Source organism: Monopterus albus, unplaced genomic scaffold (assembly GCF_001952655.1).
Source record: "Monopterus albus unplaced genomic scaffold, M_albus_1.0 scaffold105.1, whole genome shotgun sequence".
In the NCBI taxonomy this organism is placed as follows: domain Eukaryota; kingdom Metazoa; phylum Chordata; class Actinopteri; order Synbranchiformes; family Synbranchidae; genus Monopterus; species Monopterus albus.
In genome coordinates, this window is record NW_018127985.1 from 3281774 (window position 1) to 3294721 (window position 12948).

Below are 12948 nucleotides of genomic sequence, written 5' to 3' on the forward strand. Positions count from 1 at the left end.
CTTGGTGCTGAGCACTAGTTGTTCAGTGAAGGACTGATCTAATTTATCCACTCACTGACTCAGTTTTAAACTTAGATGAGTCATTCAAGCTGTTGGGCCTCATCTCTTTTTGCAGTATGCTCCAGTGTAAGTAGAAAATGCTTTGCCACATCAACAGGGTCCTGCGTGGGCTGCTCTCCCCTGCAGTGACTGAGCTGGCTCAAGATCCTGAAATCTGATGCAACCTCACAACCTTCAGTCTGACACATTTCTGTCTCCTCCTGTTCCAGACACAAGCTCTGACAGCTTGTCTGCACTGCTGTCAGCTATTGTCCATCAATAAACAGCATGACACTGGGTGAGACAAAATGCAGGATGGAACATCATGTTCACACTGAGCAACCACCTGTGGAAATCAAAAACATGATTTTTCCATCCATGACCTTATCAATACTACATTCACCGGCCACTTTATTAGGTACATGTGTACAATTGTATGCAATTCAATGCAACACAACCACCTTAACATCTGTGTTTATGAAGCTCAAAATGTTTTTGGTGGAATTGTCATAAATGTATAAATCCAATGATATAATTTGTCACGATTCGGTTCCGTTGCTTCCTGTCAGGCTTTTATTTTGACGTGTTTTTGTTTCACCTTAGTCTCGGTCTTTTTACGTTCTTCATCACTCACATTAGTTTCACCTGCTTCGTTGTTGTTTGCACCTGTTTACACCTCTATTTAGGCAGCATCCTCCCACAAGGACGCTGCCAGATTGTTCTAGATCCCAGCTCTGACTCGCCAGCATTTATACCTTGCCTGATTCTCTGTTTCTGACCTTGGATTACTGTTTTTGACCACCATGTTTTGCATATGCCCTTCCAGTTTCTGATTGCCTGCAGTGTACCGACCTTCTGAGTTATTCCCTTTGACCACTCGAGTTTGGATCTCCTGGCTATACCTGTCTACCGGCGCTGACCCTGGACTGTCTTATCGACCTGATTGTGTATCCCGGACTGTGTATTGATTGTCTAGTTGTTACGAGTAAAAAACTTTCAGCTAAATCAGTTCGTCTGGTTTTATAATTGAGTCCACCACAAACACCATTTGGCGTTCTTACACGTCAAATCTGACAATAATTATTATTGAGGTCATAGTTAAAGGAGGTGTTGTACTGGACTACGTTATATTCATTGGTGTTCCTAATATTCTGACCATCTCATGTATGTAGCTGGGGAGGACAATATAGAAACACCTTTAAATATAACATAGTCCAGTACAACACTGCCTCATAAAGTGGCCAGTGAGTGTATGATTTGCAGGCTTTTGGTCCTACAATATTTGACAATCACAACTCTGAAATTCACATACAGTACCTGCTCAAGCTCAGAAACGCTGTTAACACTGGTAACATGACATTTTTATATCTTGTCCTCAGCATAAATATATGTAGGCTACTGCACCTGACAGTTAACAACAAAATGCAAAGTTACCAGGCTAATTTCAGTTGACATAAAATCTTCCCACAGGTTCCTTATGTAACAGGACCACCCTGATTAACACAGGCTGATGCAAACAGCTTTGTTTGGACAATGATGGATTCTGGTCTCAGTGTAAGGCCCATTACCATTCAGGAGTACCTCTGGGTATTGTTTCATGTGAATGTTTCCATGGCAACCACAGACAGATCACTTTGAAAGAATGGCAAAACACAGGATTGATTTCCACCCAGAACACAAGGAGTAGCGTGACATTTAGTCGACACAGAAATGCAGTGAATTATTAAAAGTCGGCTTGAGGCTAATGTTATCAAAAATATTTCTTCTGTGCTCCTAAACCTCAGACCTGTTTTTGTGGAATTCAACTTAACTACAGTCTCTGTTTGCCAGCAACAAGTTATTCAAAAAACACTGATCAAGACTCTCCTAATGAATCCAGATGTGACAAGACTCATCGGCTGTTTGTCTCCAACTACACCCTTTTAACACGAAGAAACAGCGTGTGGCTAAAAAGCATCCTTCTATACTTCTGTTTTATTCATTATAACTGTTCATGGTTCCAAGACGATAAATTCATTGATACTCACAGACCTTTGTAATGCCACCATCAGGTCTATTTTTACTAAACTAATGACATTCTCATTAGCTGCAGCTGGTTTTATAGTGTTAGCGAATGTTAGCACGCCAACATGCAGAACTCAAACATTAAACATTACACCTGCCAGCATTTAGTTCAAAGCACCAACAGTAAAAAAGATGGACAGGTTATGAGCTTCCAGAAGTGAATCCACTGCAACACGATCACCCCACAACTTTTATGGCTGAAATTACTTTTTTTGTGAAATCTGCACTGAAAGGGAAGGTTTTCAGTAAATGTTAAAATGAACATGGTGCTGGAACAGATCTATCATCATGAGTAGGCTGTCTAGTTCATGTCTTAGGTGCAAAAACACTAGAAGCTTTTTCACCAGCTCGGCACTGGGCTCTGCAGGAGTGAGTCAGAGGAGTGTCTGTTGAAAAAAGAAGTCAGTGATTAAGCTTCATCAGAAGACTCATCACAGTAGCTAAGAAAGGTTTGATTGCAGACTGACAATGCTACAGTTTTACATTACAAATTGCCAGCACTGGTCAGTCCGGGTCTCAGCTGTATATCATTATCCCCTGTTGTCGTGGAAACCAATGCAGATGATATTGGGTTTGCACTTAATGTTGAGAATGACAAATTTGTCTTGGGATGTGTGTCCACTGGGGTAGGTTTTCAGTGCACTAGCACAAACTTAAAGTACACAAAAGAAGCATGTGAGGCTGAGCAGGATCTCTGTAAGCTGGCATCACCTTCAAAGCACTTTTTTGCTTTTTCCACAGCTCCTGAAAGTGCATGAAGAAAATCTTTCAGCTTTTCACAATTTTAGCAGTGCCACTTTCAGAAAACTGACAGTTTAGAGGTGCCAGATAATATTAACTCACACCGTGCTCACTCCTCTGCGATCAAATGCATCGGCCAGATTTTGGGGCAACAATGGTATAGGTTTATTGCTCTGTATATAAACTATACCATGTACCCCCCCCAACACACACACACTTTTAACAATTTCTTCTTCCCCTACAAGCATTTTTTTTCACACTGTAAACACAATTACAGTTTTTTTTTCAAGCATCCAGCTCCACATTCAAGCCAACATTTGTGCGAGCAAGTGCATTGATTCTGACTACAAGGATTTGTCAATAAAAGTATTTCCAAAGGCCTTTATTAGAAAATGGACAGTTGTGAGATCAATCTTGCTGTCAATAGAGGTAAGAATGAGTTTGTTTAGATCCCAGTCTTTAACGTCACACTAACGCTAAATGAAGAATGATCTGCTCCATGGAGAATCCTTCAGCAAACCCCATCGGCTGACTCACTTAATTGATCAGTGGGAAAAGGAAGCACTCATTAACCTCAGAAACACCACTTCAAATGAAACAATCTGAACAACAGATGGACAGTACCACAGACTTATTACTGCCTTTGCAAATTAACACACCGGAGGAGAAGACAACAGGCAGGGGAAAGTTGAATGGGATTGGTTTTAGCTGAAGCATTCGACTTTGTTTAGCTTGGCTTCAATCATAACCTCCCTGCCTCAGAGTTGCTTCCCATAGCAGCTTCTTCAGACATCCGCAGTTGCTGAGAACATTGTACACCTACAGATGATTCTGGAACCACTGAGGTCTGCCCTTGATCTCAGACTGAAGAACATGGTGTAAATTTATAATGCTATATGTTTACGCATGGGAATAATTCCAGCTAAGCACAACCTCAGCCATTCACTTGAAAACAAAAACCCATTTAATCATGTATTAAAATCAGCAAAACCTGGAGAAATGCTTCTTGCATTGCTGTTTTTGGAAACAACCTTCAAAGTTTTGGTAGAAAACATTTTAGCCACAATGGTTCTGTGGCTGCTACTGTTGGTTAGTTGGTCCACTCCATATCTTAACAACTACTGAATGTGCTTATATGACATTTTGTACAGCCATTATCTTCAAAAGATGAATCCCACTGACTTTGATGGTCCGCTAACTTTTCCTATTGTGTAACCAGAAGGTTATTCTACAAAATATTTCAACATTTATCTGACAGACATCCGTGTGTTCCTGAGATTACATCCTGATGTGCAGTACTGTGTTTTCATGTTTATGGTTATGAATGAATGAGCCATAAAATTTGGTTCAGACATGTATCTTCAGGATGAATTGTACCAAATTTGATTAACCTTTCATTTTTGTTTATTTTAATTAACTATCATCAAGTGATATATTTGTCTGATACTTTGATACATCTGCAATCACATTCCCATCAGCTGCAGCTGCACTTTGTGTTTAGAGTTAATTAGCATAATTTGGCATGCTATACCACACTAAATGAAAGCGGTGAGCATGGTAAATATTATGACTATTTTATTCAGTGTTTAGCTGGAAGCACTACAGTGCCTGAGTACTGCCTCGCAGTGCTGCTAGTGGCTGTGGTCATCGTGTTCTCTGATGTGTCACTGAGAATTAGCTCTGCATCTCTGGTAGCTTAATAAAGCACTTTAAGTTTTGCTCTTTTACACTTACACTTAAAATGGTTGCTTAAAATGGACAAAGGCCTTAATGCTCAGTTGCACCCATTGGATGCCACACTGCTTCAACAAATCCACTGTAAAGAAACTACTGTGGTCCTGAACAGTGGAAACAGGAAAATTTGTAAAAGCAGTATATTTGCAATAACAGAAAATATACTTCCCATTATTCTTTAGATATTTCTTTGTAAAGAACATGCACAACTTACACAAAATAATATACTCTGCCATTATAAATCTGATTGTGCCTGGGCACAGAGAAGCGTCTCACCCCAGACTGGCTTGAACTGGCTTCAAAGTAGACAGTCCCCAGTGTCCCTGGGCTTGTTGAAGTATGAATCTGAAACATACAAATGGGAACATAGTACAAAAGATTGATTATATAAACACTACATACTGTGCAATATACCAGTAATAGTATTCTGCATACTATGCAGTTTTTACTTTCACCAAATCCATCCATCCATTGTCTATACTGCTTTTCCTAAAAAGGGTGGCGGGAGGCTGGAGCCAATCCCAGCTGACATTGGGTAAGAGGCGGGGGTACACCCTGGACAGGTCACCGGCCTATCACAGAGCTGATACTTATAGACAGACACCCACACACACTCCTACAGACAATTTAGAATCACCAATCAACCTAAGCTGCATGTCTTTGGACTGTGGAAGGAAGCTGGAGAATCCAGAGAGAACCCACGCAGAACTCTTCCTTTTACCATTGTGAACCAGTAGTTTACAAATGGTTTTGAGCAACGCTACAGTTAATTTTGTCATTAGTCCAAGTGATGTTTGGCTTTAAAGCGGATATCTTTCAATACAGTATTTTTTTTACTGTATGCACTATAGTTGCTGAGTGAATAGTTTAGTTCCCTTTTACAAGATTCTTGTTTTATAACAATTCTGCTAGATGCATCAGTTTGAGGTTGACATGTTTAACAAACCTACGGGGCAAAGAATAATTTGCAAGTTAGCTAATTAAAATGCCACACACAGTTGGCTGTGGTGTGTGACTAAATATGTGAAGCCTGTGTTTGTCTTCCTGTCTTGAATTCACAGACCGTATATAAAGATCCATCTATGTCTGGGATCACTGTCCGAATGGTTTAAAAACTACTGCAAGTACTCGCTGAGTGGTAGGCCTACTGTTAAATCTGTCACTGCAACAGAAACTAATGGGGGGAGCTTGTAGTTAGCGTAAATAAATCCTCACATTACTGAGAATGACAGGAATCAGGTGAAGACAACATCAACCTCAGCTCCCTTTACTCATCTGTACACCTGTAGCCTACTCACTTTTCAGTCAGTTCAACCTCATCTCAGTCTCAAGAGCTTACAATCAGCTTTTACTGTCACACGCTCTGACCAGCTTTGTGCTTGTACGCCACTCATCTGTTCAATGACTGAACATTTTTCAGTGGGAGAAAGAAAACTGCACTCATTCAGACCTTTTCTCATCCAGTTTGTCCCGCTTTCATACCCCAGTGAATGTCAAGTGTACTCATAACATGGGTAACGTTGTATCTACTGAGGTTTAGAGCTCTGACTGAATCGTGGGCTTTTAGTGTTGTAATGACTGTAATTACATGTCTTTTTCCATTGGTTTTTATCCATAATAATACAATACAGTATGGTAAACCCAAATGTGCAATAAAACCATTGTTTTCTTTTTGCTGTTGATAATACAGAAATACAGTTTTTGTTTGCAAATTGAAGATGCTGGGAAAATGCTGAATAACCAACAGGTCAGCTTGCAATAAGAATGGTGGTGCCATCAGCTGTGTGGGGTTTACAGCCTATTTGGGCCAAATCAGTAGCCCAGGTCCGAGTGCTGCTGGTGAACCAGTTGAACATTTCATGTAAAAGTGATGAGTTACTGCATATTTATTCTCCATCTGGTCTGCTAAGATAAAACCCTCCGCAAAGCACCCTGCATTATTAAAACATCTTCACGCGCATTGTTGTGTTACCATAGCAATCAATTTAGTAAAAATGCAGTAAAAGCCACTTGTGAAGTCATGTATTTCAGCTGTGTATATGGAAACCTCTTGTGTATTTTGATCTAAATGAGCCTTGTTAGTAGAAGGTGTCTGTCACTGTTAGCCTGCTTTTCACAACGTTTCCATTAGCACCTACACAACAAGGACACATTCTGATCCACTCATGTTTTCCTGCTGTGCTGTGAAATGACACTTATGACACTGGGAAATTGGAGCTGATCTAGAGCTCTGTATTTTCCTCCTCAGCCTGCATGTCATAAATCTCCAGCTGGGAAGTATGTCTCCACCTGTAAACACTGACACCTGTTGTATAGATGTAATCAGTAATTTTTCAGTTTTTACAATAATGTGGAAAATGAATTAATTACATCACTGACACTCTACATAACATGGTCATTTATGAATGATACTATTTTGTGATTCTATATAAGTATTTTGGTGAGAATGTGGCTTGATTTAGTAAAATCTCAGCCACAATGTGGTCTAAAATTAAAACTAGTTTCCAATATAAAGTATGAATGTCAGTTTTTAGGCCTACTTCCTGTTCTGTACTTTTATTTTGAAAGCATTTCCTATACATGTCATCTTACCTGCCTCAGCTTCACTCTGGCCTTTGATTATCACTCATTGCCTTGGTCTATTGCTCAGTCACCATTCTCCTTGCTTCCCTCAGTTAGGTGGCTGGTTCATCTGCACACCACACTCTGCTTTGCTCCTGTTGCTCCTGGATCATTGTGATCATCTCCTGTAAGTTCTTGGACTCTCCCCCTTGCGCCTCATCTTGGTATTTGGGTTTTTTTTGTCATCTTTGTTCCCTTTGGTTCATTAGTCTTGTTGCATGTGTTTTCAGTTTCACTGTATTGCTCCCTGTTGGAGCTATAGTATTTAGTTTTCTTCAGATGCCGTTGTGTTACATTTTGTCAGGTTCAGCTCTTTATCTGATCTGTTTGTCTTTTGTTTTGTGTTGCTTATATTAAACCTTATTCGTGTCTCCCCTGGCCTGAACCCTGACAAAGTGTATATAATAAATGGAAATGTTTACCAATAAAATTCTTTCCACTTCAATAAACTACTAAAATTACCTTGATGTTGGCAAACTGATAATGAGATGAACATCTACAATGTTATTTGCTGACAAATGTGGCGGTGAATTTCAATACTTCACCAGATCCATGGCCACATTTCATAGCCAGCAAGGCTAAATCATTTTCTCCATACACAGAGAATCATTATGGTTTATTTAGAAACAAGTTCTCCTCAATTGACAAAGCAGTAGTCAAAGCTTTAAAGTACCCTGAAACTAATTCAAATCACACAAAGTAGATCACGTCCTCAAACAACACTGAGATTAACAAGATAGCTGTCTGGCTCACTGAATCTATGCTGATATGCCACATGGGACCAAGTGCATCAACCTCATGCCTCAGCAAGTCTCATTAGAGCCTGGACTAAAATCTATAGAGACAAGAGGTAGCAGCTTTCTATTTTGATCCTCTGTCTCTATAAACCCTTTACACACTGAGTTAACCTCACCTTTTCATTGCAAAATGTGAGGAGAGAAGGAGAGTGTTGCTTTTCAGCCAACAAATCAATAACATGCTGTTAGCACTGTGGCTAAGGCAAGAGACCTGCATGCATGGTATATTGGATTTAATTTTAATAATCATTTTAATAATCTTTGAATTACTGGTAATCTAATCTGCTGAAATGTCACAGTTACGGAACAGTTTTGAGCAGAAGCTGTCTAAACCTATTCTACTACTGAAGGTGGCATACAATGTTTCTTCATTTTGATAAATGTGAAACCTGTTTTCAAGGGAACACCAAGATGTTTGTTTTACAAACATCCAAATTACTGATTTATCTTTAATGTGTGCTCCTTTCCTTGGTGACTGCAGACCCCCAGAAGCAGTGTCTAATAATAGTAACACAGGAGAGGCTCTGTGTGTCTTAGATACCGGCAGTACTGTGATCTGTTATAAGCAAACCATTTGTACAACTGGAAATGAAGTTATAGCGATAAAATTAAAAACATAGGGCATCAACAAAAACAATCCCAAAAATGCTCAGTTAAGAAACATGAGCAGACATGCATAAATATTCAGCTCCAAATCCTGTATAAAGCTTTTAGGAACGACAGTAGTTTTAGAAAAACTACTTTCTCATGAATATTCAAATTTATGCAGCAAGATGCTACAACTGATCAGCTCATCTAGTGCATGATTATGTTCAGTACAGTGGTATGCTGTGAATACTTTCAAAGAGCTGTGCACAACCGAAGGTCTGTGATTCATCACGACACAAAACCACTGATTACACGACAAAATGTGAAATGATTGAGGTATCACATAATTGGTGTTTGATGAAGGTAATTAGGTATTTTGTGAAACATGCTAATTGCCACAAATTGAAAAGACCTTGCCCAGCTGCTCTGCTTATTAAATATTATGTAAGTGGATTTGTTTGGCTAATGTCGCAACCCTTCCACTACTGGTATTGTTGATGTGACCAGTGGTGAGCACTTCAAACAGCTCAGTGGACTAAAAAGGGGTATTTGCTACATTTACATAGCAACCGAATCTCTGTATTAAAAAAAAAAAAGAAAAAGAATCAAAATACAGTAGCTCAGGTTGTTTCATCATTCATGAAAACCTACTGCCCTCTGCTGTACAAACCCTGAAAGACTTGTGCTGCAACAGTCTATGATGTTGCTCAAATAGCAAGGTTGAAAATAAAGTTGATTTTTGAGCACTCTTTTGTTAATCAACTTTCTGAAAATAGTTGCAAAAGTGCATCATAGTTTCCAAAGACATTTCAGTCCTCAGGCCATGATGAATCTCAACTGATGGTCTTACAGCTAAAACACTGTACAGTATATGAACAGCCTTTAGAATTAAGTCTCACATCTGAAACTCAGCAATTCAAAATTTAGCGTACATCATTGAAATAATTTATTTAATATTCATATATGGTAATATAATGGATTAATGATGATCAACATATAAAATATGTACAGAGGCAATCATTACTAAAAATGACAGATCCTGCTGGGGAAGTATATAATGTTAAAAGGTGGTAAAATTTCAGCAAAGAGTTTTTCTTCATATAGCAATCATTGATCCTGATGTGTAGTTTCTAGTAGATCATCAGCACATCTTGAAGTCTAAATGGTCCAAGATTACGAAAGGCTACAGCTGGACTGTTTGGGCTCTCTCCCCTGGAAAAGAGACGACACAGTTAAAAAGCGTTCATCTCACATATTTCCTTTAACGCTTAATAAGTGTATCAAAGGCAGATTAGTCTTTTATGGTCTGCCAATAAAGAGAGTTCAGAGAAGGTGTGTTGCCACAACAACAATATACCTACATGTGTTCCTGTTAGCATGCTACTGACGGCTAAGCTTTCCAGGTACCTGTTGTCTCTGCTGCTGGCGTCTGTACTCTTCTTCACTGGCAGCGAGAGCCTGAGCGAGAGCCAGATCCTCCTGCTCCTGAGGGCTGAGACACAATCAAAAACCCTCAAGACTCAAGACACTTCGTGGAAAAACAACCAACAAAAAAAACCTCAAGGTTAAACCTGGGAATCCTGCACTTATTTACAGTGCTCTCTCACTAGTGTTTGTCAAACAAATTATACACACAGTGGTTTTAACTGATGACAATGTCTGAACAGCTGAATAAAAATCTATAAATATGTGAGTGTCTTCCCACTAATGAAGACTGAAAATGATTCATCATTTTGGAAATAACAGTTAAAGAATCTCAACATAAGATGTACTCGGCTCACATGTTGCATTATTCAATATGCTGGAGACTCACAGAGAATGAAAATGAATGAAATAAATAATTTAGTCAACTGGTAGATAATTAATCATCTATTGACTAATTCCCTTTTCAAGCAAAAAATTGCTAACATTACATTTGATTCTTTTGTTACGTGATAGCATACAGAATATTTCAGGATACTGGTTGGACACAAGCAACATTTTCACAATTCCCTAACATCGGTGTTGCTGTCAGTTTTAATTCAGTGTTTTTTCTGCCACTCCCCCCTTTGAAACTGAACAAATTTCACACCCCTCTTGCACCTTTGTGCAAATCATTTGGCTCTTTAATGAACAGAAACAATATCATGGAAAATAACAGCAACAGACTTTTTGGATTTCATGTGCTTTTCTGTCTGATAAATCTTACCAGTGTGAAATTGGACAGCCCTGCCATCACAGCAGTGTTGTTTAAATGGATTCATTAAATATTGCAATACACTCCACATTTTCCGTACTGATCTCACACAAACACACTTCAATGACTCTCTTTTGAAACCACAGTTATAAGCTGAAGGTCAATGAGGAAAAATACTCCTCCACTCTCAGCAGCATCACACCAACATGAGCGTGTTACAAGTGATGTCGAGCCAATAATAATACATTTCTGGCACTATGGGTTTTGATGAATTTTACTCACCTAAGGGCTGGCTGGACTGGCTGCCTTGAATCAGCCAAAGACATCTCCAGAGCCCTCTGTAAAGCCTGCTCCTCTGTCTGCAATGATACCAGCACACTCATGTTTACATTTCACTCCTACCAGGGATATTTTAATCAAGTGATGTTGTGTAAATAATGTGCATACCATGCCGGCATGAAATGATGCCGAGGGTGGCATTACATGCTGTGCTGAAACTGAAGTAGGAATCCGTGGGGTAGAACTAGGATGAGCAGAAAAAAAAAAATAGGACAAGAGGTGAAATACTGTTTCAGTTGATTAAAAAAAAGTCATTAGAATGATCATTTTCATAAAACACTTGGAATCAGTACAAATGCTTACCCACTGTTGTGGCCTATGTTATTTGCACTCACACCATTAGAAAGAGGTCTAGAGTTGCCTGTAGCAGAGGACCTAGAACCAGAAGCTGAGGAGGAGGAAGCAGCGCCTTGTGCCCTCATTACAGCAGCATGTCTTGAGATTTTAAAAAAAGTATATCACTTAACTATTCTTTCTGTCATATTTCAGATGAGAGAACAACATTATCTGAAAGCATAGTGGGATTATACCCACCCAGATTTGGACAGGGGCTTTCCATCAGTCTTACAATCATGGTCTAATGGGTGCCGGTGTTTAAGACAGTAATTTAAATGGCACTGGTCACAGGTCACTCGTATCATTTCCTTCTGCTTACAGCCTCCCTTAGAACATTTATTTGTAAAAATCTGTAAAGAAAATGGGGAAAATTGTCTTCAGTTATTTTTATTATAATTCATCATCTAACTCTGTGCACAGTACAATCATAGAGTATTAAAATCACACACCTTTCTCTTTCTTTGTGCAGGGTCTGATTTGCAGTCGCGATCAATGTGTTCACCAACTTTAATGTCGGGCATTTCTCCTCTTTTGATGGGAATGGGTGTGTTGCACAAAGGGCACACTGGAACCTGAACATCCTGGAAAAAATGATGTTTAAAAAACCCCCACTGGATTAGTATTTAATTAGTTTAGTAATACATTTATTTAACACGGACAATGCGTATTAACTACATTTCTGTCAATATGACAGAGTTAGCCAAGGAGACAAATTTTCATCTGAAGTCCTGAGTACATAAGAACAAAATACAAATTATAGCAAAGGCTCAAATGCAGTATGGAACCAGCCAGGTGCAACACAAAAACAATAACATACCTACATATATACAAACAACAATGCTAAACATTACTACCACTAGCATTACATAATAATATAATGCTACATAATTTATATATAAAAATAGATTTAAAGGGGGTAAATATGTATACTACAGCTGTTGTCAACTATAACATTAAGAATCACAAGGAAAAAGATGTGAAGACTGTCAACACATTGTACAAGATGTACTGAAAGAGACATCAATTACCTTTCTGTAAGATGATGTGCACTTGTGACTTGCATAGGTTATGTGGTCCTTGCAGAAAATCTCTTGACAGGCGTCACATCTCATAGGAAGAAAATCTGTAATGTCAAGTAAAGTTTGAGATTTCACGATCAAGTAAAACTTACATTAGAATGAACAACAGGATGCCAACATGTTTTTCTAAAGGTACACACCTAAACATTTGCAGGTCTTCTCTGAGCAGTGCTCTCCTAAATCTGGAAACTCCATCGCTAGAAAAAAAAAATCCTCTACAGCTGACAGTGGAGAAATATCAGTATCCTGAAGGAGGAAGAAAAGAAAAAGTTTTAAACAAACTGTGGCAGATGAAGTGCTGTGTCAGTACTGTAGGACCATGGTTCTTCTTACCATTGCTAACTCTGAGAGACGAGACAGTCCAAGTAACTTCAAAACAGTGCTGATTTATTCAAAGGATCACAGGTAAAATTAACATTACACGCTCAGGTAT

The 12948-nt window shown here is 38.9% G+C and overlaps 1 protein-coding gene across 5 annotated transcripts in view; it reads right to left on the minus strand.

The window, feature by feature from the left end:
* Positions 1-9513: 9513 nt before the first annotated feature.
* The window catches only part of zfand2a (zinc finger, AN1-type domain 2A), a 4757-nt gene continuing 1322 nt past the window's right edge, over positions 9514-12948 (minus strand). For 2 of the 5 annotated variants that reach the window (XM_020610236.1, XM_020610237.1), the window contains 9 exons: positions 12656-12761; positions 12465-12559; positions 11886-12017; positions 11635-11786; positions 11404-11535; positions 11209-11284; positions 11044-11120; positions 9947-10070; positions 9514-9797 (listed from right to left, as the gene is read on the minus strand). In XM_020610236.1, coding sequence (XP_020465892.1) covers positions 9759-9797; positions 9947-10070; positions 11044-11120; positions 11209-11284; positions 11404-11535; positions 11635-11786; positions 11886-12017; positions 12465-12559; positions 12656-12710 — 882 coding nt within the window. In that variant the 5' untranslated portion in view covers positions 12711-12761 and the 3' untranslated portion in view covers positions 9514-9758. Of the gene's footprint in view, positions 9798-9946; positions 10078-11043; positions 11121-11208; positions 11285-11403; positions 11536-11634; positions 11787-11885; positions 12018-12464; positions 12560-12655; positions 12762-12948 lie in introns of all 5 variants that reach the window. The other 3 variants (XM_020610238.1, XM_020610240.1, XM_020610241.1) reach the window with 3 other exon arrangements.